Source organism: Doryrhamphus excisus, chromosome 4 (assembly GCF_030265055.1).
Source record: "Doryrhamphus excisus isolate RoL2022-K1 chromosome 4, RoL_Dexc_1.0, whole genome shotgun sequence".
NCBI classification, from domain to species: domain Eukaryota; kingdom Metazoa; phylum Chordata; class Actinopteri; order Syngnathiformes; family Syngnathidae; genus Doryrhamphus; species Doryrhamphus excisus.
This window is the reverse complement of record NC_080469.1, coordinates 8,781,734-8,809,417: the sequence shown is the minus strand read 5'-3', so window position 1 is coordinate 8,809,417 and position 27,684 is coordinate 8,781,734. Positions and strand designations below refer to the sequence as shown.

Here is a 27,684-nt window from a genome sequence, read left to right as displayed (position 1 = left end):
CTTTTATGTCCATGTGAAACGGCAGTTTACGTCAACAATGATTAGAGTTGATGAATGCCTATGAAAATTTTGTTGGAGGTCTTGTGCTACGTAAGTGCACCCGAGATGATTAAGCCCATATGTAAAGCGTAGTATGTTACCATTATGTGCAACAGATGCCCCAGTGGACAGAAATGTAAAACGGAGGGTCCCAAAGGGAAGGAGAATAGCAAATTTACATCTATGCTTCCAAAGGCTGATTGTTGTAGTTTTAAGTTGAGCAAGTTGTCACCATTTGGGTAGTCACCACATGCTGCGAGGCTTGTGTTTAGTCTTGGGAACTGAAACAGATGCAGACAAAAGGGGTTAACAGAGATGTAGAAGTGAAGACAGGAAAAAAAAAACAGACTCCCTGTGGTTCCACTGTGGAACATGATCCCTCGGTTTTGGACTTTTGTCTTTGTTTTGTTTGTGTCCACATATTGAAATCTGGGGAGCTAGTGAATGATTGCCTTCAATTCTGGATATTTGGTTACTTTTTAATAGTCAAGCACCAAGGAATTTGTTGTGATATTTTGATCAAATGTTTAATTTATAGAATGACATGACACTTCACTGTAGATCTTTGAAACTGTATTTGCAAAAATATGTTAATATTTAAATATTTATAAATATTTATTATAAACATGCTACTTTTTGAAAAAAAAAAAAGTCCCCCCATGGCATGAAGTTCCATGGTTTCTATGTTCTCCTCTTCATCTCTTCCTTGAGGATGGGGAGGTGCGTGGGTGTATCACATTACCAAAACAAAAACAAACAACAGCAATATTAAACTTTTGTAACCACAAAAGAGGAGGGGGTAAAAAACAGAGGGTCCTCGACTTCTTATTAATTATGCAAGATTAGTCTAATTATAATTCAGCAAATGAATGTGTGGCAGAAGGTGCGAGGCGACGGGGCTGGGAGATTTGCATGTTAAGTGGCCAAGGGAAAGCAACTAATGCATGCTAATATATGCGTCAATGTCTCGCTTTAATTTCAGCATTTGCAGCTGTGTGCGTCCGAACTGAGGGGGGTGAAAAGTTGACTCAATGGGTTTTTTGGGAAGGGTGGGGGACAAGACAAAGGTGGGGGTGTCGCTGAATTAGAGTGTGCATGCATGCATGTGGATATGTGTTTGTGTATGAGGCATCTGGTGTCATACAAACAAAGACTGATGAGAATAAGTCAACAAACAAGGTCAAGGGCCCTCATAAAGTGTGCAAAGACTGACTTGGATGATTTGACTGGCGGAGGTGATGACATGAGTGACAACAGCTAGATTCATGAACTTTAAGACATATTACATTGTCATGGAGCGGTCATATTCAAGAATTCATTATTTGAGCCTCGTGACGTTTTGAACAAACTTTATGAACATGGAATGGAATAAAAAAAAGTTGAAATAGCACAATAATAATTACATAATAAACATTTCTAAATATTGTGAGGAAAAATAATGGTAATTTCTAGTGATGATGATGGGGACCGCTGTGTTTAGGTTTATTTTGGAACAGTATTCTTTTAATAATAGAACTTTCTTTCTCTCTAATACATTTTCCCCCTTGCAATATTACAACTTTATTCTCCTAATATTGGAATATTTGTATTTGTAGTTTTTATCTTTTCTCTGCCCCCATAATCTTGTCACAATTATATTTTAAACCTGAGCACTCATGCTTGAAAACAAGAAAAAGCTGTACAAAACATAACATTTAGCCCATCCCAAAGTCAGATACACGGTTCTGACTTTACATGCCTGAGCATAAATTCTTATCACTCTCTTCCAACAATAATATTGATTGTCCTGCAATGTAACAGTACTAATCAAGAAATATTATACACACAATTGGAGCTGAGAGAAATGCAGACTGGGATGTGTTCAGAAGGGAGGAAATTATTTGAGAATTAATCGTAATATATAACAAAGCATAGTGGAGATTAAAATGTGATGGGAGTGTTCGCAGCTTAGGGCCCAGTGTGAAGTTTCCCCCTGCTCTCTCTAAAGATGACTTATATTTGCACGGAGCACAGAGTGGGTGGGAAAACCTCTGTAGCATTGTTGTTAGTTTTATTGGAGCGATAATGATTGTTTTCATAGTCGAGTTGTTTTCTGTGAAAGGAAGTGGACTTCTGAAGGATCTTTTTATTTTCCAATTGCAATTTGAAGTTATTTTTCTTTAGCTTTGGTCCTAAATATGTATTGACTAATTGTACATCACATGAGACTAATGTGTTTTTTCCCAGCATACCCCAAACCCCCCATTCCCCTGCATTTGAGAGCTATAGGATGTGTTCATATTGTTAGCTTCTCTCACGCATCGCCTCTCAGCGTAGGGACTTTGGGATTGCGGCAAAGCTGCGTTGCCATGGCAGCTGGCTATGTTGCCGAACTGCGTCCACCTGGGATTTGGAGTCTCTGCGTAGTCTTCCTCTTCTTCTATTCCATATTTTTCTCAGGTTGTCTTTGGTGGAACAGAGGCTATCAGCAGTCCTGTCTGCCTCTGCAGTCTTTCCCATGCACTCAAAGTATACGTACATATATAATGAGACATATGTACGTACTTGCCAACAAAATTCATGTCCATGCCACTGCCTCTACTGTCTCTATCACTACCTTCCTCTTCCTCTGTACTTCATATCCCTGTTCATTCCCTTGTGGCTGTTCAAATATGGCATTGTGGGATAACGCGATCCCTTGGGTGCGCTGGCGTACATCACTGTTTGTAGTTTACTTTGAAACACAACAAAGCTTTTCACCGGACTGTACTTCAAATTCTCGTCACTTGGTTCAGACTTTAATAGCATTGACTTAACAGACAATAAACTTAACTGCTGGGATTGATGTCAGAGCTATAATCAGATAGATTTGCATGAACACCCACGTAAACTTGCACCCACCTTGACTGCAGCTGAAAAATAATGAATGCCTCCTTTGACTGTTCAAACTAATCATATACACATATTTCCTTGTGATTTCCTACTTGCTATAGTTCTACAAACACATGTCCTTTTATTTACCTCTGCAGGTTCTTCTTGAAGTTTTTCCTGAAATGCAACCAGAATTGTCTGAAGACGGCGGGAAACCCCAGGGACATGCGGAGATTTCAGGTAGCAAGAGATGAAAAACAAATGCATCATTGCAAGTGTGTGAGCAGAATAAGCAAATTTGATGAGATGCAGAAATAAGTATGTGCAGAAATCACACCACTAATGTGCACAAGGTTAATGATTAGTTGTTTATTCAGTCAGATTTGAACGCTGTTTGTAAACGCTTGAATCGTTATGTATTTGCAATAGACAATACAATATAGTATACAGTCAACAAAAGATAAAGGCAGCACTTTCTTTGCTCCCATTTTTCTTGAGCTGAACTCCAAAATTATGTACACAAAAGTCCTATCTCTCTCACATATTGTTCACAAATCACTCTAAATCTGTGTTAGTGAGCATTCATAATTCATCCACCGCACATGAGGCATGGCATATCAAGATGCTGACAGCATTCCAAACATGCTCAAAGGGCGACATGTCCAGTGAGTATGCTGTCCTGTGTTGCGGATCGAGCGGCCCATGGTGTAATTTGATATGGATAGCAAACACAGGTGCATTTTATTGATGGCATTTTCAATGCTCAGGGATGCTATGATGAGATCCTGCGGCTCATTGTTGTGTCATTCATCCACAAGCATCATCTCATGTTGCAATATGATAAGGCATGGGACCTGTAACGCAAGGCTCGGAACACAATTCCTGAAATTCCTGAAAACATCCTAGTTCTTGTGTGGTCAGCATGCTCACTGGACATGTCAACCACTGACATGTTTGGGATGCTCTGGATTGGCTTACAGTAATCCCTCCTTTCTCGTACTTAATTGGCACCAGTCCTGTTGTGAGGTACTTCAAACCTGCAATAAAAGCCTGTTGTTCCGGACATCAGGTCTGATTGTTGTGTGTGTAACACTACTGACAACTAGTGACCAGTGTAGAATGCTACATTTCTATGTCTTTGAATGCATCTTTTGAATGCCTTATATTTGTATTTCAATTCATTGAAATTGAAAAGGTGAAATAATATGTAACATTAGCTTAAAAGTGCATATTATTGACTAATAATGGACAATTTTTAACCACAAAACAGCATGATATGTTGCTTTATATATTTTTGAAAAACCGTTATAGAGTCAAACTGCGAAATTCGAACTGCGATGGGGTGAGAGGCGACTGTATATGGCATAACAGGGAGAAATACTGATTGATTTTCAGATCTCTCCCAATCCTCTCAATTGCACATTTTGGAGTGGCCTTTTATTGTGGCCAATCTAAGCCACACATGTGCAATAATCCTGCGGTCTAATCAGCAATTTGATATGCCACACCTGTGAGTTGGATGAATGATTACATACTCAGATTTAGACAGATTTATGAACAATATTTGAGAGCGATGAGCCTTTTGTGCACCTAGGAAAAATGTTTAGATCTTTGTGTTCGGCTCATGAATAATGGGAAAAAAAACAAAAGTGTTTCCTTTATATTTTGTGTGTATTAAGGCTAATGTAAAGCCAGTATGTTCTCAGAGTGAAAAAAAAAACAATGGAAAGTATTTAGATGTTTAAGAGATGGTGGTGGGATGCAGGAAATAGGTTGAGGTGTTTCAGGAAGTTGTCAAGAATTGAGTGATTGGCTCCAGATGGGGGAGGTCACGCTCTGTGACCCAGGAAGTGGTCACCGGGGACACTCCTGCCTTACTTCCATTGCCATCTTTCAGCACCAACGGCCCCTGTCTGGCATTCTGTTTTTCCGGGCTCACTCTGTCCCCTTTTCCGTCTTTGCGCTTTCCACCGTGTTTGCTTTAACTCCTGGGATGTGACACATGCTGAGAAGTTATGAGCCCACCGGCCCACAAAGTCTGGGTTAAAAGGTGCTCGGTGCTGGACACAAGTCAGCTGCTTGATCGATAATTTACAGTTATTTTTCTTAGGGCTAACTCCCCTTCAACCAGCTATAGCATATGTGTTTTCTTTCCTGCGCTCCTTCACCTGTTAAATGAATGCCACATGGTTATTTCAAAACAGTCGATTAATTTTCTAAAAGTGAATATTTTTAGAGATACTGTAAATAATCCCCCGTAATCTTGCCTATTTTTCATGAACACGCACAAACGTATTATCACTTTCACAAACAACACTATAAGTCTCCTCTCATTAATTATGTGTGTGTCTTCCTTTGCATGGCAGATGTGGGGTAGAACCCACACATGTTGCATCCAGATCAAATTAGGGACACAATATATCATGCACTGATTTAACGGCCTGCAAAAGCTTGAGATTTGCTCCATATGTTTGGTGTCAGTGAAGGATCATGCAATGATGATGAGCCAGCCGCATGCGTTATGAATCACAAAGTTAGAAGAGGCCATATGGAGACCTAATAGAGGAGTGCACAAATGCAGATATATTATGAAGTTCCTATAGTAACACCTCTGTGCCGAAACAAATTGTTGCACTGGGGGTGTCTGCTGCCTGAAACCGAAGATTGTAACTCCCAGCATGCTGTCCAAGTCATGCACAGACACTCATGCATTGTTCTCTTGGCCTTGCTTCCCCTCCTTCAGGTGGTCCTGTCGAGTACCGTGAGCGTGGATGGCCACGTCCTTGCGGTGTCAGACAACATGTTCGTCCACAACAACTCTAAACACGGTCGAAGGGCTCGCAGACTGGAGCCGGGCGAGTCAGTGGAGAATACCATGGAGTACGGTAAGCACATACTGCCTAACATTAACATCCTCTTCAGCATTCAACATAGCAATCACAATAATCTAGCAGCATATATATTATTGACATTATGCAATGCTATTATGATGTTGCGTTTATTTTAAAAGACAATTCATATGTTGTTAAAATATTTTTGTTCATATATAAACTTATTTTTATTCTTATTTATTATAGATAAAATGTATTTTTATCTGCGATTAAATGTGATAATTCTGAGTTAATTATGGACTATTGTGATTAATCGAGATCAAATATTTTAATTGATTGACAGCCTTAGTTTGTTTTAAATAAAAAATGTTTTTTAAATAAAGCAAAACATTTTCCTGGAAGTAATTTTACGTAGACTTGAGTGTGTAGGTAAGCAAACATAAACAAAGACAGAATCAAATTGCACATGCCTTTTTAATGGAGTCAACTAATTAAGCTTATAGGTTACATTGTGTGTCGTAGATTGTGCGAACACTTTATAATGAACATTATAGACAAATTAAATTATGGGAGTGACCTGTCTTCAATAGTTGCAAACATTTGCTGGGAAAGTGTAATCAAATGTAATCAAGCCCATCATTTTGACATGTAACAACAACACCACAGTCCCATGTTCCATGTCAAAGTTTGCCATTTCTAAAATGCAGCTGTCATATAAACAGGCAGCCAAGTAACATTTCATTTTAAAATAGTCTCTAATTCCTGTTTGGTCTTTCTTCTCAGCCACCCCTTGCATAAAAGCCATCAGCCCCAGTGAGGGCTGGACTACAGGCGGGGCCATGGTCATTGTCATTGGGGAGAACTTCTTTGATGGATTACAGGTGGTGTTTGGAAGCATGTTAGTTTGGAGTGAGGTAAGAATAAAAAACATCTCATTACAGATGCTGACATTTCACACACATTTCTACCCATTCTATGACATTAATTTGTGATTTTTCCATAGTTGATCACACCACACGCTATCCGTGTCCAGACTCCCCCTCGTCACATCCCAGGCGTCGTGGAGGTCACATTGTCTTATAAATCCAAACAATTCTGCAAGGGAGCCCCTGGACGCTTCATCTACACAGGTGATCACACATGTCGCCTTTGAGCATTGGTGTCAGTGTTGAAATTGGAATGCGTCAAATTCTATTCTAGAGGTTTGGTGGTTGAAGGTAGAGTATGTCTGTGTGTTTTAGCCCTGAATGAGCCAACTATAGACTACGGTTTCCAGCGTCTCCAGAAAGTCATTCCACGACATCCCGGTGACCCAGAAAAAATGGCAAAGGTCAGACTCACACGTCAAATGTACTATTTACAAGTTTTCTTGCTGGGATGTGAAATGTAATAAATTACGTACATTGTAGGAAATTTTGCTCAAGAGAGCAGCAGACCTTGTGGAGGCTCTGTACGGGAATCCACACAGTAATCAGGTAAGACAAAATCAACAACTTTGGGCCAATTACTTTTCAGGTTTGAGGGTGGGTGAGTGTTAAGTGTTGGAGTTAGGCAGGGGTCAAAATGGCTCTTTTGATGGTAAAGGTTGCCGACCCCCGGCTTATGGTAAATGAAAAAAAATCCACTTCAGAAAAACATCAAATTCCTTATCTGCTGGTAAATATGTTACCCATCCCTGTTACTTATTGTGGCATCACGTATCCCCTGTAGGACATGTTGCTAAAAAGAGCAGCCGACATTGCAGAGGCCCTCTACAGTGTCCCCCGCCCTCACAGTCAGCTGCAGGCGCTGCCCAGCTCACCAGCCCATGGCAGCGTCATGGGTTTGGGTTCCTACCCATCCCAATTAGGTGTCAGCATCGGGGAGCCAGGACAGAGCAGCCAAGGTAAATTCAACAACTTGTAATCTGAGTACAGGTCTACAAACAAATATTCATGTTTTGATATTTTATCCAGGATATATTCGCAACTCCAGCAGCTTATCTCCAAGAGGTTACCCCTCAGCTTCCACACCTCAACAGTCAAGCTATGGAGGAAGCGGAGGTATGACAGGAGGCTATGGAACCGTTCCCATGACAAGTCTAGGAGTTCCTGGCTCTCCCGGCTTCAGCAGTGCATCCCCCACTGGATCGCCCTACAGTAAGATAGTTGTTATTGTCAAACGTATCGTCTAGCCTGAGACTGACATCATGTTCCCTTCCACAGTAATGCCCTCCAGCCCGACCATACCAGGAAGCTCCAGCTCATCATCTCTCTTGCCGTTCTCCTCTTTTCCATCTGCCACTAAACAGAAGAGTGCTTTTGCACCCGTGCTCAGGCCACAAGGCTCCCCTTCTCCTGCCTGCCCCACCTCAGGGGGGAACAGCTTCAGAGGTAGCCATTCGACTCACTATCTGACCCCGCTCTCTGAACTTACGAATGCAGTCTAACCCCTTCCTAACCACAAACAGCTTTGATTGAGCAAGACACAGAAAGTTGCTGGATGTGCAGTACATTAATGCAAGATTAGAATCATAGACTTTGCATATTTTTTTCTCTCCAGCGATGACGGGCCTGGTTGTCCCCCCGATGTAGCAAATCTGCCCCAGACCACTGCTTCACTTAATCCCCTCCTTTGGCACTAAGAGGGCAGGGAAAAATGGGAAGTTGATCAATTGCAACCATAACTAACTTTGCTCCCTTCGCCCATCCAGCCATTTCTTAGTCCCCTGTCAACCAGGCGGATGAAACTATCCAAAGACAAGACATCTGTCCCAGAGGCAGAGGAGATTACGCCAACCATAGCGGCAGGCAGACAGTGCTTCTTAGCTAAACAGACTGGATCATACCACATTATGTGATGAAGGAAGAAAAGTGGTCCTAATTCAACCACAAGCTATTAAAGCTCTGTGTTTACCTCTGGCCAACCTTTCGATTCTTCAGACACCTGCCCAAACCTTTGCAGAGGACGTAAACAGGAGCACTGGACATTGTTGAATGATGGACAACTCTGATAAGCAGGGTTCTATTTGTCTGTGTATGGACACTTTAAACAGCATGTGTGTACACTGTCTGTGAGTTAGCAACATGTATTTTGTAGTAGACTTTTTGAAGACAATTTACATTCCAGAAAATAGACCCTTTATTTTTTGTTCTGATCTTTAAGATTTTACATGGGAGAGTTCTTTCTCACAAGGGTTATTACTAAAGGAATTCATATATTGATTTATTTAAGTACACGCAATTTAACTTATTATAGGTAGTTTAGGGAATAATATAAAAGTGTTTTATAAAAGTGTTTCTTTCTACAACTGTTGATTAAGTTAAACAACAATGCCACTCGAATTTTCACTATGTGTGGATTTCATTAAATTTGGAATAAAACATCCCCACTTTGCAATTAATGTTACGCACCATGAGGAACACCACTAAAGAAGGTTATTGTAAAGGAAAAGTGTTAGTTATCCTTATTCCATGTGTAATGCATGCTTTGTTGAACCAATATGCTGTAATTAGGTTATCCAACATTGCAAATTTGATACGATATCCTAAAAAAACATGATGATTTTCAACTTCATTAAAGATGCAGAGCACAGGTTAGTCACTATGCAGTACAATAAATAAAAGCACAATTATGCTCAATAGAAGACCACAGGACATAATGGGTACAGCATATTAAGTCTATGTTTACTATTATGTTAAACCACAACACAAACACAAATTCTCAGGATGTGAAAACAAGAAACACAACAGAATCAAGTACATTTATGAATTTGTTTTTGGACTTTTGGTTAACTTTATTTATTTAAAAAAAATAGCAATTTTAATATTCTGTTTTGGAACCCATCTTTCTTTGAAACGGTACAAACATGGTGCAAATGTGATTTGTATATCTTAAGGTGTAATTATATTTTGTGCTCCAAATAAAGCAATGAAGCAAACATGTCAGCATCATTGGTTTTTAATTGTTAGTTCTTGTCAGATAAAAAAATTAATGTCTTTTGGAAATACAGGTTTTTACACCTTTAACTTGCAAATACATTGGACATTGGTCATTTCAAGATGTACAGTATTGATGATGCATGTTGGATTTTAATTGTGACACGAGTGTTAAAGAGCGAGTAGACCATGAAAATAAACAACAACAGCCCCCCCCCACCCCCCCATCTTTTCTGCTCTCTCCTCTCCAATAAGTCTGCTTGTCTCTGTGGACCTCGCCTCTGGGGGCTCCAAGTGAGAATCACCTGAGTCTTCCACCAATGTGGCTGCTTATTCCACTTCTTTCCCCCTCTATGAAAACGTACACCCGTATAAATGTGTCGCATGGTTTCCTTTTTAAGTCTTTGTCTGCTTCATCCCTGCTTTTGGTGCCTCTGTGTTTTTTTCTCCTGAAATGGCCCTTCTACTCTAATGTAATTAGCACTGGTAAAGAAGGCCAGTTAATTACCCACTCTATTTTGATCGGGTAATTAATGTAATGCCAGGAAACAGCAACTGTTTCATTAACATAGCGCTCAAAGCAGTGAGGGTGCAAGGTGTGATCATGTGTTCTTACATGATATATTTATAGATAAACACTGAGATGTATGGAGCTCAACTACCTGGCAGTCATGTGACCTCTCTCTTTGTCACCAAAAGAGGTGGCCGCTGTTTCCTCCTTAACTCTTCTCAGCTTTGATATGCCATTAATTTGACAAGTTAAAGTCAGCTTTGTCCCTGACGCCTCAGCATTCATCTCACTGAGTGCTCCTCCTGCCCAGTGTTGCAGGAGCCATATGCTCCTCTTCCACTCCACTGTTCTCACTGTTGCTGTTGTTGTGGCTGCATCAACGCCATTTACTGCCTTCTGATCACAGTTTGGATAAAGACAGGATGAGCTGCCACCTGCTACAGAGGCGTTACACATTACACTGCATGCACTGCTTGAGTGAAAGCCCAGCATCTGCTCTAATGAGAGCATAGACCATGTTATGTTTCATTATTGACAATACAGATGTATTGATGATTCCTATGTTAAAGGTACAGTACTGTCGCTCTCTCAGTAAAAACACCCTTCCCCATTTTTACTCTCAAGGGAGATGTTTATGTTTATATACCCAATTAGCCCTCCGGCCACAGCACGACCATGCATTAGGCCGACATTAGCCCCCAGGTGTATGCAATGTGTGAGAGTAAAATATGCTTCACCTCATTCTCATTTGAGCCATGCCTTATTAGGCACTATGAGGCTAAGCTTGACAGGGGCAGCCCTCTGTTTTGTCAAAAGATTGGCTTCCACGCACATGCAGTGTCCTTTGACTTGAGTCGGTCAGTAAAACCTGCATTGTGGCCCATTAGGCCATTGGACCCCAATTCCTTTTTCTAAAATGAATCCCCTACCCCTTATGCCATTCCCTTGGGTGTCAGTAGAGTGGGGTGGCAGATGGGACAGACACAGAGCTGCCCCATGAGACGACCCCCCCCCAACAACTCACACAAACACATATAGGTGCACACACTCAGACATGCATATATACACACATATGCATAAGTGGAACAAAAAACACACAGCACAGCAGCAACAGCAACACATACATAACTTCCCCTGCCCCCAGACGCAAGCCTCATCTGTCAGCCTGCCTCTTTTGTCCCATGCACATGATGATGTTCCGTGAAGGCAGGGTGACATCTCTGTCCCTGCCTCTCAATCTGTGCTATGTGCACATGTGTATGTGTGTCTGTTTGAGCATGGCACAAAGCGCTGAAAAGTAATCGTTCTCTAGAATGATTACCTAATATTATCAAAAACTAATTTACTATGTCTACTATGGTGGTCACAGCCTAGGTCTCTTACAATGGAGACATTCATGTCCATTCATTGACATGGCAGCAGTTGTGGATCTCCACAATGGTGAATTGTTCAAAACACTAAACGCTATGTTATACATTAAATGCTGAAAATGATCAGTGAAAACAGGACACGCACAGGCATGCTATATGTTTAATGTAGGCATGCGTGAATATGTCACAACAAAAACAAATAGAAAGGCACTCCACCAAGTTAGACAAATTGTGGTCTGTATATAATACACACACATAATTCCTGACAAAGAACATACAACTGTTTTGAAACAGTTTAATTCACATTGTTCCAGTATAAAAGTGACACACTGCGCTGCACTTACTTTTTGTATCACTTCATAACACTGCATCACTTCGACTTTATTGATTGTTTGGATTATTTTTGGGTTGTTGTGTTTATTTATATTGTTCAAGCTCGTTATCTATAGTAATTAGTGATTGATGATATAGTAGATCTGCACTATTAATTAGGATAGAATATCAAATAAACCTGAGCAATTGAGACACCCATAAAAATGTCTATTTTTTACACTCTAATAAAACCTGGATCATGACGCCAACGTGTGCTATGCCGGCTCACTCCTTCCCCTCAAAAAACCCTCCCTCTAGCTTGATGTTAACCTTTTAATCCGATTTTGAATCAACATTTGCAGTAAAAGTGACTGTTAGAATTATGAGATTAGATTCAATTCCAAAACTCTTTCTTCAATTGTCATTGTTCGCTCAGGGCCAAAGAAGCTAACAAGCTCAACACACAGAAAAACAATGCTGGTTTAAGATTTAACTCCCATATAGTCACCTTTACATTCATATTAGCGAATGCAGTAAATAGCATCACAGAAAATTACTTTACAGAGAAAAGCCATTTAAGGCATAAATCAAACATTTGTTTGTGTGTGTCACAGTTAATTTGCTCCGAATGTGTTGAGGACAGGAAGTGACATTTGGGGTTCAGAGTTGAGTTTCTGATAAAAAAAAACCCCATTAAGAATACAATCGTTCTCACACAGTGTACTAATAACATGAAAATACATGCATCCATAATGTATGCTAACTGGATAATGCATGCAAACTGAGGCAAAATTGTCCTGTAAATTTTGAGCGTTGTTTTAAGTCCCACTTTCCCAATTTTATTTTATTTTTTACAAAGATTCTTTATTTCTATTTCATCACCTTAAGCAAAATAAGTGAATACTCTAGATTTATCCATCAAGGAGCACTGTCGTTCCCATCTATCTAAAGTCACGCAAAACGGGGCTAACTGAGGTTAGGTTTTAGAAATAGTTTACAATAGTTTACAACTAGTTTACAATTACAGATATTAACACATTGGTATTAACAACACATGCTTCTTTGGCTTGCGCGAGTGGGCGAGTTAGGCGTTGGCCTAAGGAGGTGAGGAGACCCTGGGTGGGTGATTAATTACAGGCTGGGCGAGTGACAGAGGTGATCGCTATGGTGGTGCTGTCTGCTACGGACATGGAGGGAAAGTCTGCCTGGCTAATTGACCTGGCTTCTGTAAGGCCATCCATCAAGCGTGGCCCAAGTGGCCCTGTAAGAAACACATTATTCAGAGGTAAGTTAGTTAACCAAAGCCACCATTCATTACACCTATTAGTTTCTCTTCGTCTGTCTCCAGCTCGCGCTTCATGAAATGTGCGACTCAAATTGAATTAGTGGCAAAATATTGAAATAGAATAAAGAAAGCTGTGTTTTTTTGGCTCATGTTATTATTTTACTTAAGCAAACAGCTTATGGGAACTTTCCAGCCTGTTTGCCTCTCTAGGCAAACCCTCTCGCTTAGACTGTGTACTTGCAAGGTGTAGAAATGTTCAAAATAAATACAGATCTTGTTCTCAGTCCAAAGTACATTCTTCCAGCGCAACAAAATAAAATCCAACCTGTGTATAAAATGTATATACAAAGTGTATATAAAATAATTAACAATTAAATCTAATAACATAATGACAAACACTGTCTTGCCAATGACGAAATCCTATTGGTTGACCTAATTGTATCCTATGCTCCGTCTAGAGAACCACGCTCACAACACACCGGTCTTTTGACAATCCCGAGAGCCATAAAGAAGTATGTGGGCTCTAGAGCTTTTGCTATTTGGGCTCCAACATTGTGGAATGCCCTACCTGTTAATATTAGAGCTGCTACCTCAGTAGAAATGTTCAAGTCCCGACTCAAGACTTATTTGTACACTTCAGCATTTAGTTAATACTAGTCCTGGCCTGTTTGACTGCCCCCCTTGGAAAAAAGGGCCAGTAGAGGTTACCGCTGTTTGGAACTTGCCCTGAATGAACAGGACAACATCTGACGTGGTCCACCTCAGTAGAGGGCCCGCTTTGGATGATCATCCCAAGACCCGCGGCTGACCAACTCTCCTGATGGCACTACATCTAGGAACTGGACTCTTATATCAGGCTATGTGATTTTTCTCTGTTTATATTTAGCAGGTTACTGTATAGCTACTAGTGCAGTGGAGTTAAGGGATCTAAAAGCTTAAAGGTCCCCTTTAAAATACTGCCCCTGGGTTTCCACCAAAATCTACCCAAGTAAAAAGTTCCTCGAGAGGCGGAAAAAGTTCCACTTCAAGCAACCACACGGAGGAGGCTATTGGTTGAACACACTTAAGTGTTTCTACTCAGTCGCCATGTTTAAACCAGTGTGCAAATACAAACTGACATTTATTCATTTGTACAAGTTCCATGTATATATAGTGGGGCAAAAAAGTATTTAGTCAGCCACTAACTGTGCACATTCTCCCACTTAAAAGATGAACAAGGTCTCCAATTTCAAATCAATCAAAATAGGTATACCTCAACTATAAGAGACAAAATGAGAAAAAAAAAATCCAGGAAATTACATTATCTGATTTTTAGAGATATATTGTTGAATATGATGATGGAAAATACGTATTTTGTCACCTACAAACAAGCAATATTTCTAGTGTACCTGTTTCAACTCATCAGTATAAAAGACACCAGTGTACAACCTCAAACAGGCAGACTCCAAACTCCACTATGGCCAAGACCAAGAGCTGTCAAAGGACACCAGAAACAAAATTGTAGACCTTCACCAGGCTGGGAGGACTGAATCTGCAACAGGTAAGCAGCTTAGTGTGAAGAAATCCACTGTGGGAGCAATTACTAGAAAATGGAAGATATACAAGACCACTGATAATCTCCCTCGATCTGGGGCTCCACGCAAGATCTCACCCTGTGGGGTCAGAATGATCACAAGAACAATGAGCAAAAATATCAGAACCACATGGGGGACCTAGTCAATGACCTGCACAGAGCTAGGACCAAAGTAACAAAGACTATCATCAGGAACACACTACGCCGCCAGGGACTCAAATCTTGCAGTGCCAGACTTGTCCTCCTGCTTAAGCCAGTACATGACCAGTAAGGATGAGCTACTGGTTATAAACGGGTATCCGATACATTTCAGTTGGCAGTACACATTAACCGATGCCTGCCGCATTGGCTGGCCACAACATTAGGTACACCTCAGCAGTGCTACATTTAGCAGAATAATAGTAAATATAGCAACTTCTGATCAATCTATCTCATTTTCAAACTTTAAATAATGTACAGATTTCAGCAGCCACATTTCCGGTTAAACCGTGCCCATTTCCCGTTTATGTCCCACCCACTTCGAGTGCAGATAATTCAAATGGGTGAACAGATACAGAAACAGATAGTGGTGTGCTCACTCATCCCTAATGACCAGGCTCATCTGAAGTTCTCTAGAGAGCATTTGGATGACCCAGAAGGGGATTGGGTCAGATGAAACCAAAATAGGACTTTTTGGTAGAAACTCAACTTGTCGTGTTTGGAGGAGAAAGAATGCTGAGTTGACCAAACTTACTGTGAATCATGGGGGCGGAAACATCATGCTTTGGGGCTGTTTTTCTGCAAAGGGACCAGGAAGACTGATCCATGTAAAGGAAAGAATGAATGGGGCCATGTATCATGCAAACCCCATTCCATCAGCAAGGACGCTGAAGATGAAACGTGGCGAGGTCTTTCAGCATGATAATGATTCCAAACACACCGCCTGGGCAACAAAGGAGTGTTTTTCAGAGTGGCCTAGCCAGTCTCCAGATCTTTGAAATTTTTCCCCATTTTGTCTCTCGCAGTTGAGGTATACCTATAATGAAAATTGTAGACCTCTCGCAATTGGTGGCTGACTAAATACTTTTTTGCCCCACTTGTATGCAAAGCTACGGAAAGTACCATCTGTTAACCAGCCTTGTGTCCAAGTGTTCATCCTTTTGTGTTGTGCAATAACTGCAGGAGCTGCTTGTGTGCTGTGGTTTAGGCCCCCCAAAAAGATGGGCTATAGCACGTGGTTGTATCTCCTGCCTTTGGTCACAGCTCACATGTGCTTTCACTCACCCACTTACAGGAAAATATACTGCAGTTTAGTGAAGGTGCAAAGAAGGAGAAGTGATTTTTCATCCCCCAAAGATGACGTGTCATATGGTGTCTTGTTGCTTGTAAAATCCAAAGCTTGGGTTGTATGATGAGTTGCTTTTCCAACTGTTTTTCTTAAAAGATACACTTTGTAGACAGAATAACAACAATGTAAAACAGTGTAAAATATTTCTGCAATAAAACATTGCGTGTAGGTATGTGTGTGTTTTTAATATTTGGAACCATTTGATTACAATTTTAACATAACCTTTTTTACAAACCTTTATATTCTCCTGTCTTGATATGTGTAACCCATTTTTCATCTTTCAAACTAGAGCTTAAGGTACAGTATCTACCAGGTACAAATAGTACAATTCAAAGCTCACCTCCTGATTTCTGTGCTCCTGACTCCTTACACCATCTCACCCCTTATGTCCCCTTTGGTTCTATGAACATTTTTTGTTCACTGTACCACCAGCTCATCTCAAAAATGAAGTTTTTTACTTGCCTTCAAAATACTGGAATAACCTTCTACTCTCATACCAGCTGTTGGTCAAAAACTGCAAGATTATTATATACGAGATGAGTAATGGTGTCATACACAATACAGCAAAATGCTTTTGTACGTTGTACCATGTTTTGACACTTCCCTTTGAACTGTTGGCCTTTAACAATACAGGTACATAGTGTCAATATTATTCAACACTCATTGTAAATTGTATATATTTGCCAAATTGAAGGTTGCAATAAACAAGCAGTGAAACACATCTAATATTACATTTACTATTTTTTAAACTGGCCATTTATTGAAAGTTACATTTGAAACATTCTATTTGTTTTCCATTTTCAATTAAGCAAGAAATAGTTGGACATCATTATCATTCTAAAGGCATGATTGGTTTGGTTTAACCATTGTTTTATTAGATTATGCAGATATGCCTATATGTAATGGATTTTATGTCCAAGATCACAACTTTTTATGTCAAATGTTGGAGTAGTTGTCGAGAGAGCCTCATGCTGATTAACTGTATTATAGAAGCCCCAAGGCGCCACCTACCTGTGAGTTTTTTCCTCATGCAGTATGTGCAATGTTTCTTCTGTGGAAGGGTTTTTATCGCCTTATATATCACCGGTAACCTCATTGGTGTGTGTTTATACAGTATAGCGGTATGTTGAATCATGCAAAAAGCAGTTGTGTATGTGTGGCATGTCAGTCATTGCAACATTGTCACAAGAAGCACAACAACCATTTGATATGTGCCCAGTATACCAACATGCTTGAATATGCAATAGGATATCTAACCAAATAAATCCACTCATTAAGAGGGCTGCTGGTATTTCTGCTTTTGCATTAATTACATAGTCATTAGCATATCAATCACAGAAATCAGAGATCATGTAATTAAGATTTAACCAAAAGCACCTGCTGCCTCTGAGTTGTGGTGTGGTATGTGTTTATTGTGTGTGTGTGTGTGTTTGTGTGTACATGCTGCATTCCTAATCTAATCTCTGGCCTTTGACAAGATGCTCCATCATCAATCCTGAGCTGTTTGGTTTTGTTTTTGTTTATAGGGGTGGGTGGTGGTGGTTTGGCAAGCCATTTTGCAAACTGTTGTCATGGTGATCAAATTGATTGGCAGGGACGCCTGATTACAAAGGAAGAATAGAGGACAGGGTGGAAGGAGGCGTTCTGTACATCTAACTGAACAGATTGGGACAAAGTGAGGACTCGCTGTGTGTCATGAGGGGAGCCACTGTCTGTTTTGGCTCTAGTTACACCTTGTAAAAGACAACCACTAATTATTCTAACCGTCCATGGAGAGTATTGGAGTACTCTAGACCTTTGACAATATCACCAGATGTTCTTTTTTTTGGCTTAAATCAAAATAAATGCAGTGTGGTCATTTTCTTCATACTATTTTGTGGTCATTTCTCATTAGCTATAGGCATCGCATTTTAATGGAACAGTTAAAAAAAATATTCTTTGACCCCTTTGGTGAGCTTGTCAGAGTCAGGTGGCAAGCCACCTGTTGGAGGCCCCTGCCGTAAAATGAAGCTCACCCTGTATCTGATAAAAAAGTAGTAAAAAGAAGTTGAATGCCAATTAACCTAACATGTTTTTGGAATGTGGGAGGAAACCGGAGTACCCCGGAGAAAAACCCACGCATGCATGGGGAGAACATTCAGACGTTCATTATTCTAGTTGTACTTTTTAGTGGTGTTGGACTCATTTTTGTTACCCAATACATTTTTATTAGATGCATTATATATTAGAATCATGTAAGTATTGGCCTCCAATCGACAGTCTTTATGTGCAGGTTTAAAGTAAATTGTAAGGACAGTTTTATCATTGTTGAGGTCGTGGTTATGATGAGGACATGTACATTTTGGAGTGGATGTTGACCACCTGTGAGGGAAAGATTGATGCAGCTGAAAGGAGGATGAAATAATTTGTGCAAAGGGAAACTCATAGGAAACCATTTGTAAGGAATCCATGGAAGAAAAATACACAGAGGAAAAGAGACGGTGAAGGAGAAGAGATGAGGAATGAGAAAAGGGAGGAGCGAGAGGAAGGGAATGGGACTCGGGGGACTGAATCTCAACTGTTTGTGGTGACAGCCTCCGGCCTCTGGCCTCTTCCCCAATGCTTCCTGCTCCATTTCCTTTCTCCTTTTTTTTGGTCTTATTCCCTGAAATAAATATTTGGCCATCTCCCTCTCAAATCTGGTCAGGTTTCTATCTCCTAGTTAAAAAACAAACATCTGTTTTGCAAATGTATTTTAATTGTCGCTATAGAATCAACTCCCTTTTGCGTGCCAGACTTCATTGTAACATACTGTAAATTCAAAGAAATACTGGAAAAAAAATGCTCATAAATCGTTGTCCATATTGGCATGATAGCTGGGAGCCTGGTAGCAAAACCTTGGACTGTACATCATTAATGTATAGTCCAGCTTCCAGGCAGTCCAGTCAAGCTTGTAATGTACAGCTTCTGCTCCAGCATATTAGACCGAGGACCAGTGACGATGTAAGCCATTTGAGTCAATGTATTGCGTGTCATATCTTAGTACCCTTACTATTATGTCACAATGTACACACAAGTCTTAATCAATTATTTTTACTAGAACCATTATGTTTCTCTGAATCACAAGTCTTCATGTTACCAAGACATTTTGGACAATGTATGCTTCCGATTATAACTGCAACAATTTATTGATTTCACTATTGGATTCATTTTTTTTTCTTAAATCTTTTGACTCCCCCATAATGAGCAACATCATTGGACACCTGAGATCATCACTCAGAAGGAGGGACCTTTTGGTATTCCACATGTGCACTTGGCACCAGGACAATAACAGTTCAATAATCGATGTTGTCATCTGACAAACGGCCACATGTTTTGGACACTCAGGTGAAGAGAGGGGTGGAGCTGCCAGCCGATAACCACCTGGTAGTGAATTGGCTCAGACGTTGGTTAAGGATGCCAGTCAGACCTGGCAGGCCCGGACGGACTGTGAAGGTCTGCTGGGAATGAAGATGTTGAAGACCGGTGGAAGGAATACTTCAAATAAATCCTCAATCCCACCGACATGTTTTCCAACAAGGAAGCAGTGCCTGCTTGGCTCTCTTATTTCTGGAGCTGAGGTTGCCAAGGTGGTAAAAAAGGCAGTCGTTCTGACTTTACCCCTTTTTTACGAGACCCTGGCCAATAGCTGATTTCAGTCCTGGATGATCGGTATCTGCAGCATAATTTTAATGTTTTTTTTTTTTTACCCATTTTTTTTACCCTGTTCCCTTGTAACACCGCTAGATGGCGGTAGTAAATAGGCCCGAGAGGACTGGCTGAATTTCTTCAAGGGGTGTTCCCTTTACCCTCACATTATGCTCCTGTTCCTCAGGGTGCGTGGTACTGAATCGATACCAGGTAAATACAGGATCAATACTGCCGATACGCATACTGATAACAATTATTTTTAATTTAAATTTTACACAATAATTGATTTGTTAATAATTTGTTCATCATGATTATTATCAGAATAAAACACAGGACAAATATTTTAGTCAAACAAATCAATTTACCAATTACTACAAATATAATAACATTAACATTACTATATAACATTTTACGGCAATGAAATGAAATAATACAATTATTCCTTTTCATTACATACAACAGTACACATCTTTTGGCTCTCATTTGTACATATTTTGAGTTTGTCCACAATATAACAAGTAAAAATGTAACAATATGAACAACAACAAAAAAAAAACATCCATCTGATACAGAGCCTAACCTTTGATATACATACTACTACGTGCGAGGCCATTCCTAGAGTGGCTAATATGATGTTTGTATGTACTCTGCAGCTGTGACACTATACTGCAAACCACCACGCACACACACTAAATCCAGTTGACATGCAGTTTTTCATAGAATACACAATCAGATAGGGTGAACTCCTCAGATGATGTGGCAGCAAGCCTGAGCAGTGCCCCAGTGTGAACATTAGGCCTGCCATGGGTTTGTTATCTGCCATATGGCTTTTCCCAATCATCTCCTCATTGCTGGCACTGCACAGCAGAGGGAGGGAGAACGCTCTTCCTCTCTGCTTACCTTATATGACAAATGTCAGGCATTTTCTTTGCATGCACACAAGGCCATAAAATGCTGTCTGGAATTGGAATATTATGTAGTTACTGAATTTAGTAGTTGACTAACTTTATATTGACTGACCACAGTGTAAGTGTAAGTGTTTCTTTTGTTACCATTTCTTTTCAAAATGTTATTGAGCAAACATTTTTATAAATTAAAATCTCTGATGCCTTATAATCTATGTTATAGCTTGTGGAAGGATATAGCTGTAAAAAGACTTGCTGTTGCCTAAATTAAAAGCTGAAATGCCTTGTTTGTCTGCAGTATCCTTATAGAGCAGCAGAGGGAGCCCAGTGACTTTTATTCCTCTCTGAGATTTGTCACTATTCCAATTGATCTCCTTTGAATGCCCAATGATAATCTGTTTCACACGGTTAAAAGGTCAGCGTTATGATCCTTTGATCCATCCAAAATCACAAAATGCTCCACAGAGTTCATACGTACTGTCTCGCTAGATATACATAAACCTTGCTTATGGCACAATGCTACTGAACTATCTCTGCACCAAGCCACAGTAGTTGGTGAAGCGGATGGTTCAAGCCCACACAGCAATGGAGGCCACTGTGGACTTCTGCCAGCAAACACACTGGAGACGTGCTATCAGAACTGTCCAAGCTGATTCAACATGAGCAACATAGTAAACATTTGGCTGGGTGCCTGTTGTATGTGTGACTCTAACAGATGCAAAACAATATAAAATTAACCCATGCTGAATAGATGAAGCAGGTATGTGAGACAAAATCCTAAGGCTTAACTGTGTGAGCCATTCTTCCAACTACATTAGAATCAAATTTCATGAGTTTCAGAACAGTAACTCATTGGAACTGTATTGGTGTTTGCTCATGTTAGTACAGCGGCCTAAATGTTGGTCAAAAACTGATCAAAGACGAGTGAAATTACCAAATGTGGTGATGTGACGTGCGGTCAGGGGAGGTAGGTGAGGCAGAGCCTCCTCACTTGACATGATGAAAAAATATATATATAAAATAATAATAATAATAATAATAATAATAATAATTAGGGATTTCAAATGATCAGATTAATACGTTTTCAAATTAGTTAATCCTGATTAATCACCATTTGCAGCTATGTCAGAAATATGTCCATTCTTATTATACAGTGTTTTATTGAAGGAAAGATAAATGAGCAGGTTAATTGGTTACTCCAAATTGTCCATAGGTATGAATGTGAGTGTGAATGGTTGTTTGTCTATATGTGCCCTGTGATTGGCTGGCAACCAGTCCAGGGTGTACCCGGCCTCTCGCCCAAAGACAGTTGGGACAGGCTCCAGCATACCTGCGACCTGAGTGAGGATAAACAGCATAAAGGATTACAGTATACATATTGGTCTGTATTCAAATGAACTGAAACTTTAAATCAAGCTAAAGGATAGCACTAATGTCTGAAAATCTATTTCCCAACACTGGTTTCTTTGACAGTAGCAGAACCGTCACATTCCACGTCCCCTTGCTTTGTGACTCTTTCTCCTCATTGTTTGCTTTCTGTACCAGATACCCTGTTCCTGGCTGGAGGCGGAGCTTCTGAACACACCTGAGGTTGATTGCCCATCCCATTTACTTATGCTGACAGCTGAGGAACGCCAAATTATGCTCCTGGCACCATGATATAGATGTGTTGCACCTCCTAGACTCCCTTTGCTTTCTTTTTTATATATTTATGTTTGGCAGCAACCGCCTTCAGCCATCTGGAGGAATCTGGACGAGATGCCCGAGCCACCCCAACTTGCTCCTTTGGATGCAAAGGTAGAAGTGGCTCTACTCTGAGCTCCTCCCAGATCACCAAGCTCTTCACCACAGGACTTAGGGTGAGTCCAGCCACGTGTAACTACAACCCGAAACTCATTACCACAGGTGAGGCCGGAACATTGATTGACTGGTATATTGAGAGCTTTGTCTTCTGGCTCAGTTCTCTCTTTACCACGAGAGCAACCACATTACTGCAGACGCTGCACAGATCCACCTGTCTATCTCACGCTCCAGTCTTCCCTCCCTCATGAACAAGATCCTGAGATACTTTAAGTCCTTCACCTGAGGCAAGACCTCCCAATACAAATGGTGCAATACACACTTATCCGGCTTAGAACAATGGCATCAGATTTGGAGTTGCTGAGTTTCATCCCACCGGTGCAGGGTGAAGCCCACCTCTCGCCCCAAGACTGTTGGGATAGGCTGCATTATGGTGTTAACTTTGACAGCCCTAATTGAAACACAAGTAATATGTAGATTTGTGGTCAGTAGGCATCAGAAATGTGATGAGACATGACTTTAGATTACATAGCTCGGAATGCTACGAGCTACAGTATGAACTTGCAGTGATTCCTTATAATCCGGTGCATCTTGTACGGTAAATAAAACAGCTGAAGCAATTCACAATTCACAATTATATCTATTAACATGACAAAACTATAAAACCCTTTCGGTAAATACATCTACTTCCCAATTTGTCCTCCTCAGTCAGCCATTGCGGATGTAAATTGGCTGGTTGAACAGAATTGCTCTGACCAACGAATCAGAAAACAGAAAAATGGTCCTGAGAGGCAAATCTGAAGTCTGAAAAACAGACCTACTGCTAGTAGTGTGTCCGTGACATGGAGTGAGCTCTCCTGATTCTGACAACCCTGGGCACATTACATTAACATGGCAACACACAGAAGCTGAAATCTGATTGGACAAAAAAAATCGAACATACGAATACACTTCTGGAAACAGTGCAGCCAAGAGATATATACTGGTAAAAATAATAATTTAATGTGGGAAATTACTAGAAATTAGGTCAGTGCTTCTGATAGTGTTTAGATCAGCAGATTAGGCTTGTGCAGTCAGGTCTGACTGACGACCTTGAACATTTCATGTTGTTGAGAGGGGAAATATGACTTTAGTTATGTTATGTTTCTGTGTGGCATTTAAGAGAAATGAGGGAGAGACAGACACTTCAACCTCTTGCAGGACATGGAAGGATCAACTCAGGTAGCAGTATGACGATGTTCATGCTCTTCTTTCTGGAGGCCCAGTTTGAGGACACAAAGTTGAGGATCAAAGAAGAACTGAGGAGGTCATTTAAGAAAATGACTGGGATGTAACCTGTCGCACCACTGAAATATTGTCTTTCTCAATTGTACATATTATGATTTATTTTCTCACATTTTAATAGAACAAAAAACTAATTAGAGTGTCGACTGGCTAATTGTACATTGATAATTATTCATTCATTCATTCATTTACTACCGCTTATCCTCACGTGGGTTGCGGGGGATGCTGGAGCTTTTCCCAGCTCTCTTTGGAGGAGAGGCGGGGTTCACCCTGGACTGGTCGCCAGCCAATCACAGGGCACATATTGACAAACAACCATTCACACTCACATTCATACCTATGGACAATTTGGAGTCGCCAATTAACCTAACGTACATGTTTTTGGAATGTGGGAGGAAACCGGAATATCTGGAGAAATCCAACGCATGCACGGGGAGAACATGCAAACACCACACATGCAGCTCCTCCACCATGCAGCCATATTTATAATTATATATAATTTTATTAGTTTTCTATGTGTATGAGTATTTACATATCCGTGGTGATGGGGGGCTCAAAGGCTTCAGAGTTCAACAGCCCAACAGCTTGTGGGTAAACCCTATTGTTGAGTCTTAGTTCTGCTCCTGATGCTCCTCCACCTCCGGCCTGAGGGGAGGGTGGCAAACAGTGAGTGTGCAGAGTGGGTGAGGTCCTTTATTATGCTGTGGGCCCTTTTCCTGCATCTGGCTGTGTAGATAATCATGCATGGGTATGCTGACTCCCACAATCTTTTGTACTTCTTTTACCACCCTTTGCAGAACCTTTTTCTCAAATTCTCAAATCGACTGCACGATAGGCTAGAAAGCCCAGCAAGCCAAGTTTTGCTAACAATCCAAGTCGAGAACACTTATACGGGTAACACGAAAACCAGGTATAAACAAGCACAACCATGAACGCACACGAAGAAAGTGAGATTCATAGCAACAATAACATTCACTAATATTTTATTTTGAGGCGTATAATATATTTTACTGTCAGTGATAGCAACAGCTATTAACTTGCTCGCATTATTTCAAGATTCTAGTGATGCTGCAATCAAATCCCTTTGGATTTATTAACAGACACTACATTAGCCGTCTAGCTAGCACAAGCCAGATAGGAATTAGCACTGCATTAGCTGCCAGCACTGTACCTCCTATGGAGCATATTATTATTGCCACCTTGGCACGCTTTTCCACGGTCAAATGTCTTGTGGATTTTTGACTTGTTATTTCCATCTGCTGGGCAGTATTGTAACATTTGTCCCACAAAGTTTACCGATCATCTGATCATGGTGTTTTTTTAGAAATGTGATCAAGCTTACTTATGAGTGTACCAGCAAAAGCCTTTAACACAATGAGCTAGTATAATATAAAAAAATATATATCTAACAAACAACATAAATTCACTGAGAAGTGTAGCATAATACCAGAGAATGCATTGGAGTGAAGCAGATGTTCCAGGTGGGACCGTCCAGATCTGATGTCATTTGCTGTGCCTCCTCCACACAGAGAGGTGAAACTTGCTAAAAATAAAACATTTTTAAATATTCAAGCATACATCTGGAACGGAAAATATGCTTTTCGATGTTCAGGGCAGAAATAACAACATTAACATTTGTTGGTGTCATAAGAATTTCAAGTACAGGTGATGAAACCCTCTTTTAAAAATTGAACTGATTTCAGGTAATTTCTCCCAATATGGTGAAAAGTAGTAAGGATGAGTGAGTACACCACTATCTGTATCTGTTCTCCCATCTAAATGATCCCACTTGAAGTAGGCGGGGCATACACAGAATGGGTGTGGTTTCGTGGATAATGGGCGGGCTTAAATATGGCCTTAAAGTTATACATTATTTTAAGTTTGAAATTAATTTAGATTGATCAGAAGTTGCTATATGTATTGTTAATTATTCAACTATACATGTATGCGTGTAAGTGATGCTTGAGGCTTCATTCTTATCTCTAATTATTTATACATATTATAATCATGTATACAGGTTAATTGGCAACTCCTAATTGTCCATAGGTTATGAATGTGAGTGTGAATGGTTGTGTACCTAATGTTGTGGCCAGTCAGCTCTGCGCAGTTTCATACTCGCATCCTGCAAAAATGCATTATCTGTAACAGATACTCGTTTACAATGAGTATCCGGCTCATCCCTAGTGAAAGGACATATGGATCGGAAGTTGTGTCAAAACAAAATCACATACTGTACCTCATGTTGCGTCAGGCAGCCTGGTCAATCAGCATATTACATGCTTAAGAGGGACCAATTCTGCTTTTTTCTTACCTATAAATGTTGTATCATCGTGTTAAACAATGCCAAAGTTTATATAATGAGGTTTGCACATTTGGAAGTGAGCCTCTTGGTTTCAGAGCTATTTCTAACACAAGCTCACTGTGAGGTCACAGTGAGCCTGACTTTCTTTTCAGGGGGTGCCCGGGTATAAGCTGTAGGCTTGCCCTTCCCCTGTTCTGCTATTTGTCAAAGATTTCACCATGTTAGCACGGTTCAACAACTTCATGGAAATATTTGTTTATGTCTGAACTTGCCAAAAGAGTCAAGTGGTTAGAGGGACTATGTTAGTGGGACTGTTTTTTGAAGATAGCCGAAGCTTGACTATCGCCAAACTGTTGCTGAACCGAGACACCTTTCCAACATTACTTGGAGTCAGAAGCGCAAGCTATAACTAACAATGTACCAGTGCCCTAACTGTATTTTGTGTAAGTAAGTTGCTGTCTGTGTAGCATTACAGAGTGTGCATACAGTAGTAGTAGTAGTCCCAGTGACTGTGTTAGAATCCACTTTATTTGAGCAGGAATGTAATGAAACAAGCCCAGTGTAGTTGGCAAAGCAAAAATGTCCTTATTACAACTTGAGTCAGTCCCAGTGATGATTCATTTAAGGACATTTCCCAGGAGTTTGATATTGTGATGAATATCTCGCCACACAGCTGCCAGTCTTACTGTGTTTGTCTGTGTCATACTAAAGCTTATGCTCGTGTGATTTTTGCAGTGGTGTTGCAAACTGAAGACAAAGATCACTAAGTGCATTTTTTAGTATGTTGCAGTATTAGAATCTGCAATCGTATCAGGGGATATTGGCAGTAGACCAAAAACTCAGAGGGAGACATTTGAACAGGATGCAGTGGGTGATAATTAGTGTAGGCATTGGAGAGGTTGCTCAAAGAAAGCCCTCTCTTCCTGACTAAAAATACAAGAAGCCACAAAATTCTCTGATTGGGTTCCCAATGGAGAACCTTTAGTTCAGTTTGGGATTGTTTTGCATTTGATTCTGAAAAAGTCAAAACGAACAACATAATCAAAACAAAAGGCAATGTTGATGCAAATTGCCAAATATTGCTTTTTTGTATATATTTCCTGTAGCACATGTTCTGCCATGTGTATGTGTTTAGAAATCAAGTTATGGATGTGTATGTGTGAGGGAAAAGACGTGGTAAAGGATTTGTTTAGTTTTTTTTTTTTTTACCTGCGTCAGCAGCATTGTTGGGAGGAGGGGGAGCAACTGAAGGAGAGAGAAGCAGGGCGAGGTACCAGTAAACACGTGCCCATCCATCAACACTTCTTTTAATGCTGCTGCGCAAATATCCATACATTTTATGCAGGAATTTGCAGGAATCCAATACAATACTGGGCTACCCTACCCTAAAAGTGGAACTGAAGGAAATGAGGAAAAAGTCACTGAACCCCAATTCTGCTGCCATTAGTATAGATTGTTGATATGCAATTTCAATAGACTATGAATGAAATAGCATTGCATAGCTTCCAGTCCTTGCATACACAAGCACACTGCACCAACATCCTTGCACGGCTGTACCAGTCCAGTCTGCTGCAGTGCTTCACCAGGAGAGCGGGAAGAGGGAGTACGACGAAGAGGAGAGTTAACGAGCAAAAGGCTGTTTTTTCCTCTTCATGCATATTTTACATTTCTTTTATTTCCTCTGGTATCCTTATGGTAGTGAATTATGC

At 40.4% G+C, this 27,684-nt stretch overlaps 1 protein-coding gene across 4 annotated transcripts in view; it reads left to right on the top strand.

Moving 5' to 3' along the window:
- The window catches only part of ebf2 (EBF transcription factor 2), a 32,361-nt gene extending 22,795 nt beyond the window's left edge, over positions 1-9,566 (top strand). For 2 of the 4 annotated variants that reach the window (XM_058070337.1, XM_058070336.1), the window contains exons 7-16: positions 3,048-3,129; positions 5,633-5,774; positions 6,504-6,634; positions 6,724-6,850; positions 6,962-7,050; positions 7,130-7,195; positions 7,431-7,605; positions 7,676-7,858; positions 7,925-8,092; positions 8,262-9,566. In XM_058070337.1, coding sequence (XP_057926320.1) covers positions 3,048-3,129; positions 5,633-5,774; positions 6,504-6,634; positions 6,724-6,850; positions 6,962-7,050; positions 7,130-7,195; positions 7,431-7,605; positions 7,676-7,858; positions 7,925-8,092; positions 8,262-8,293 — 1,195 coding nt within the window. In that variant the 3' untranslated portion in view covers positions 8,294-9,566. Of the gene's footprint in view, positions 1-3,047; positions 3,130-5,632; positions 5,775-6,503; positions 6,635-6,723; positions 6,851-6,961; positions 7,051-7,129; positions 7,196-7,430; positions 7,606-7,675; positions 7,859-7,924 lie in introns of all 4 variants that reach the window. The other 2 variants (XM_058070335.1, XM_058070334.1) reach the window with 1 other exon arrangement.
- Positions 9,567-27,684: the final 18,118 nt, after the last annotated feature.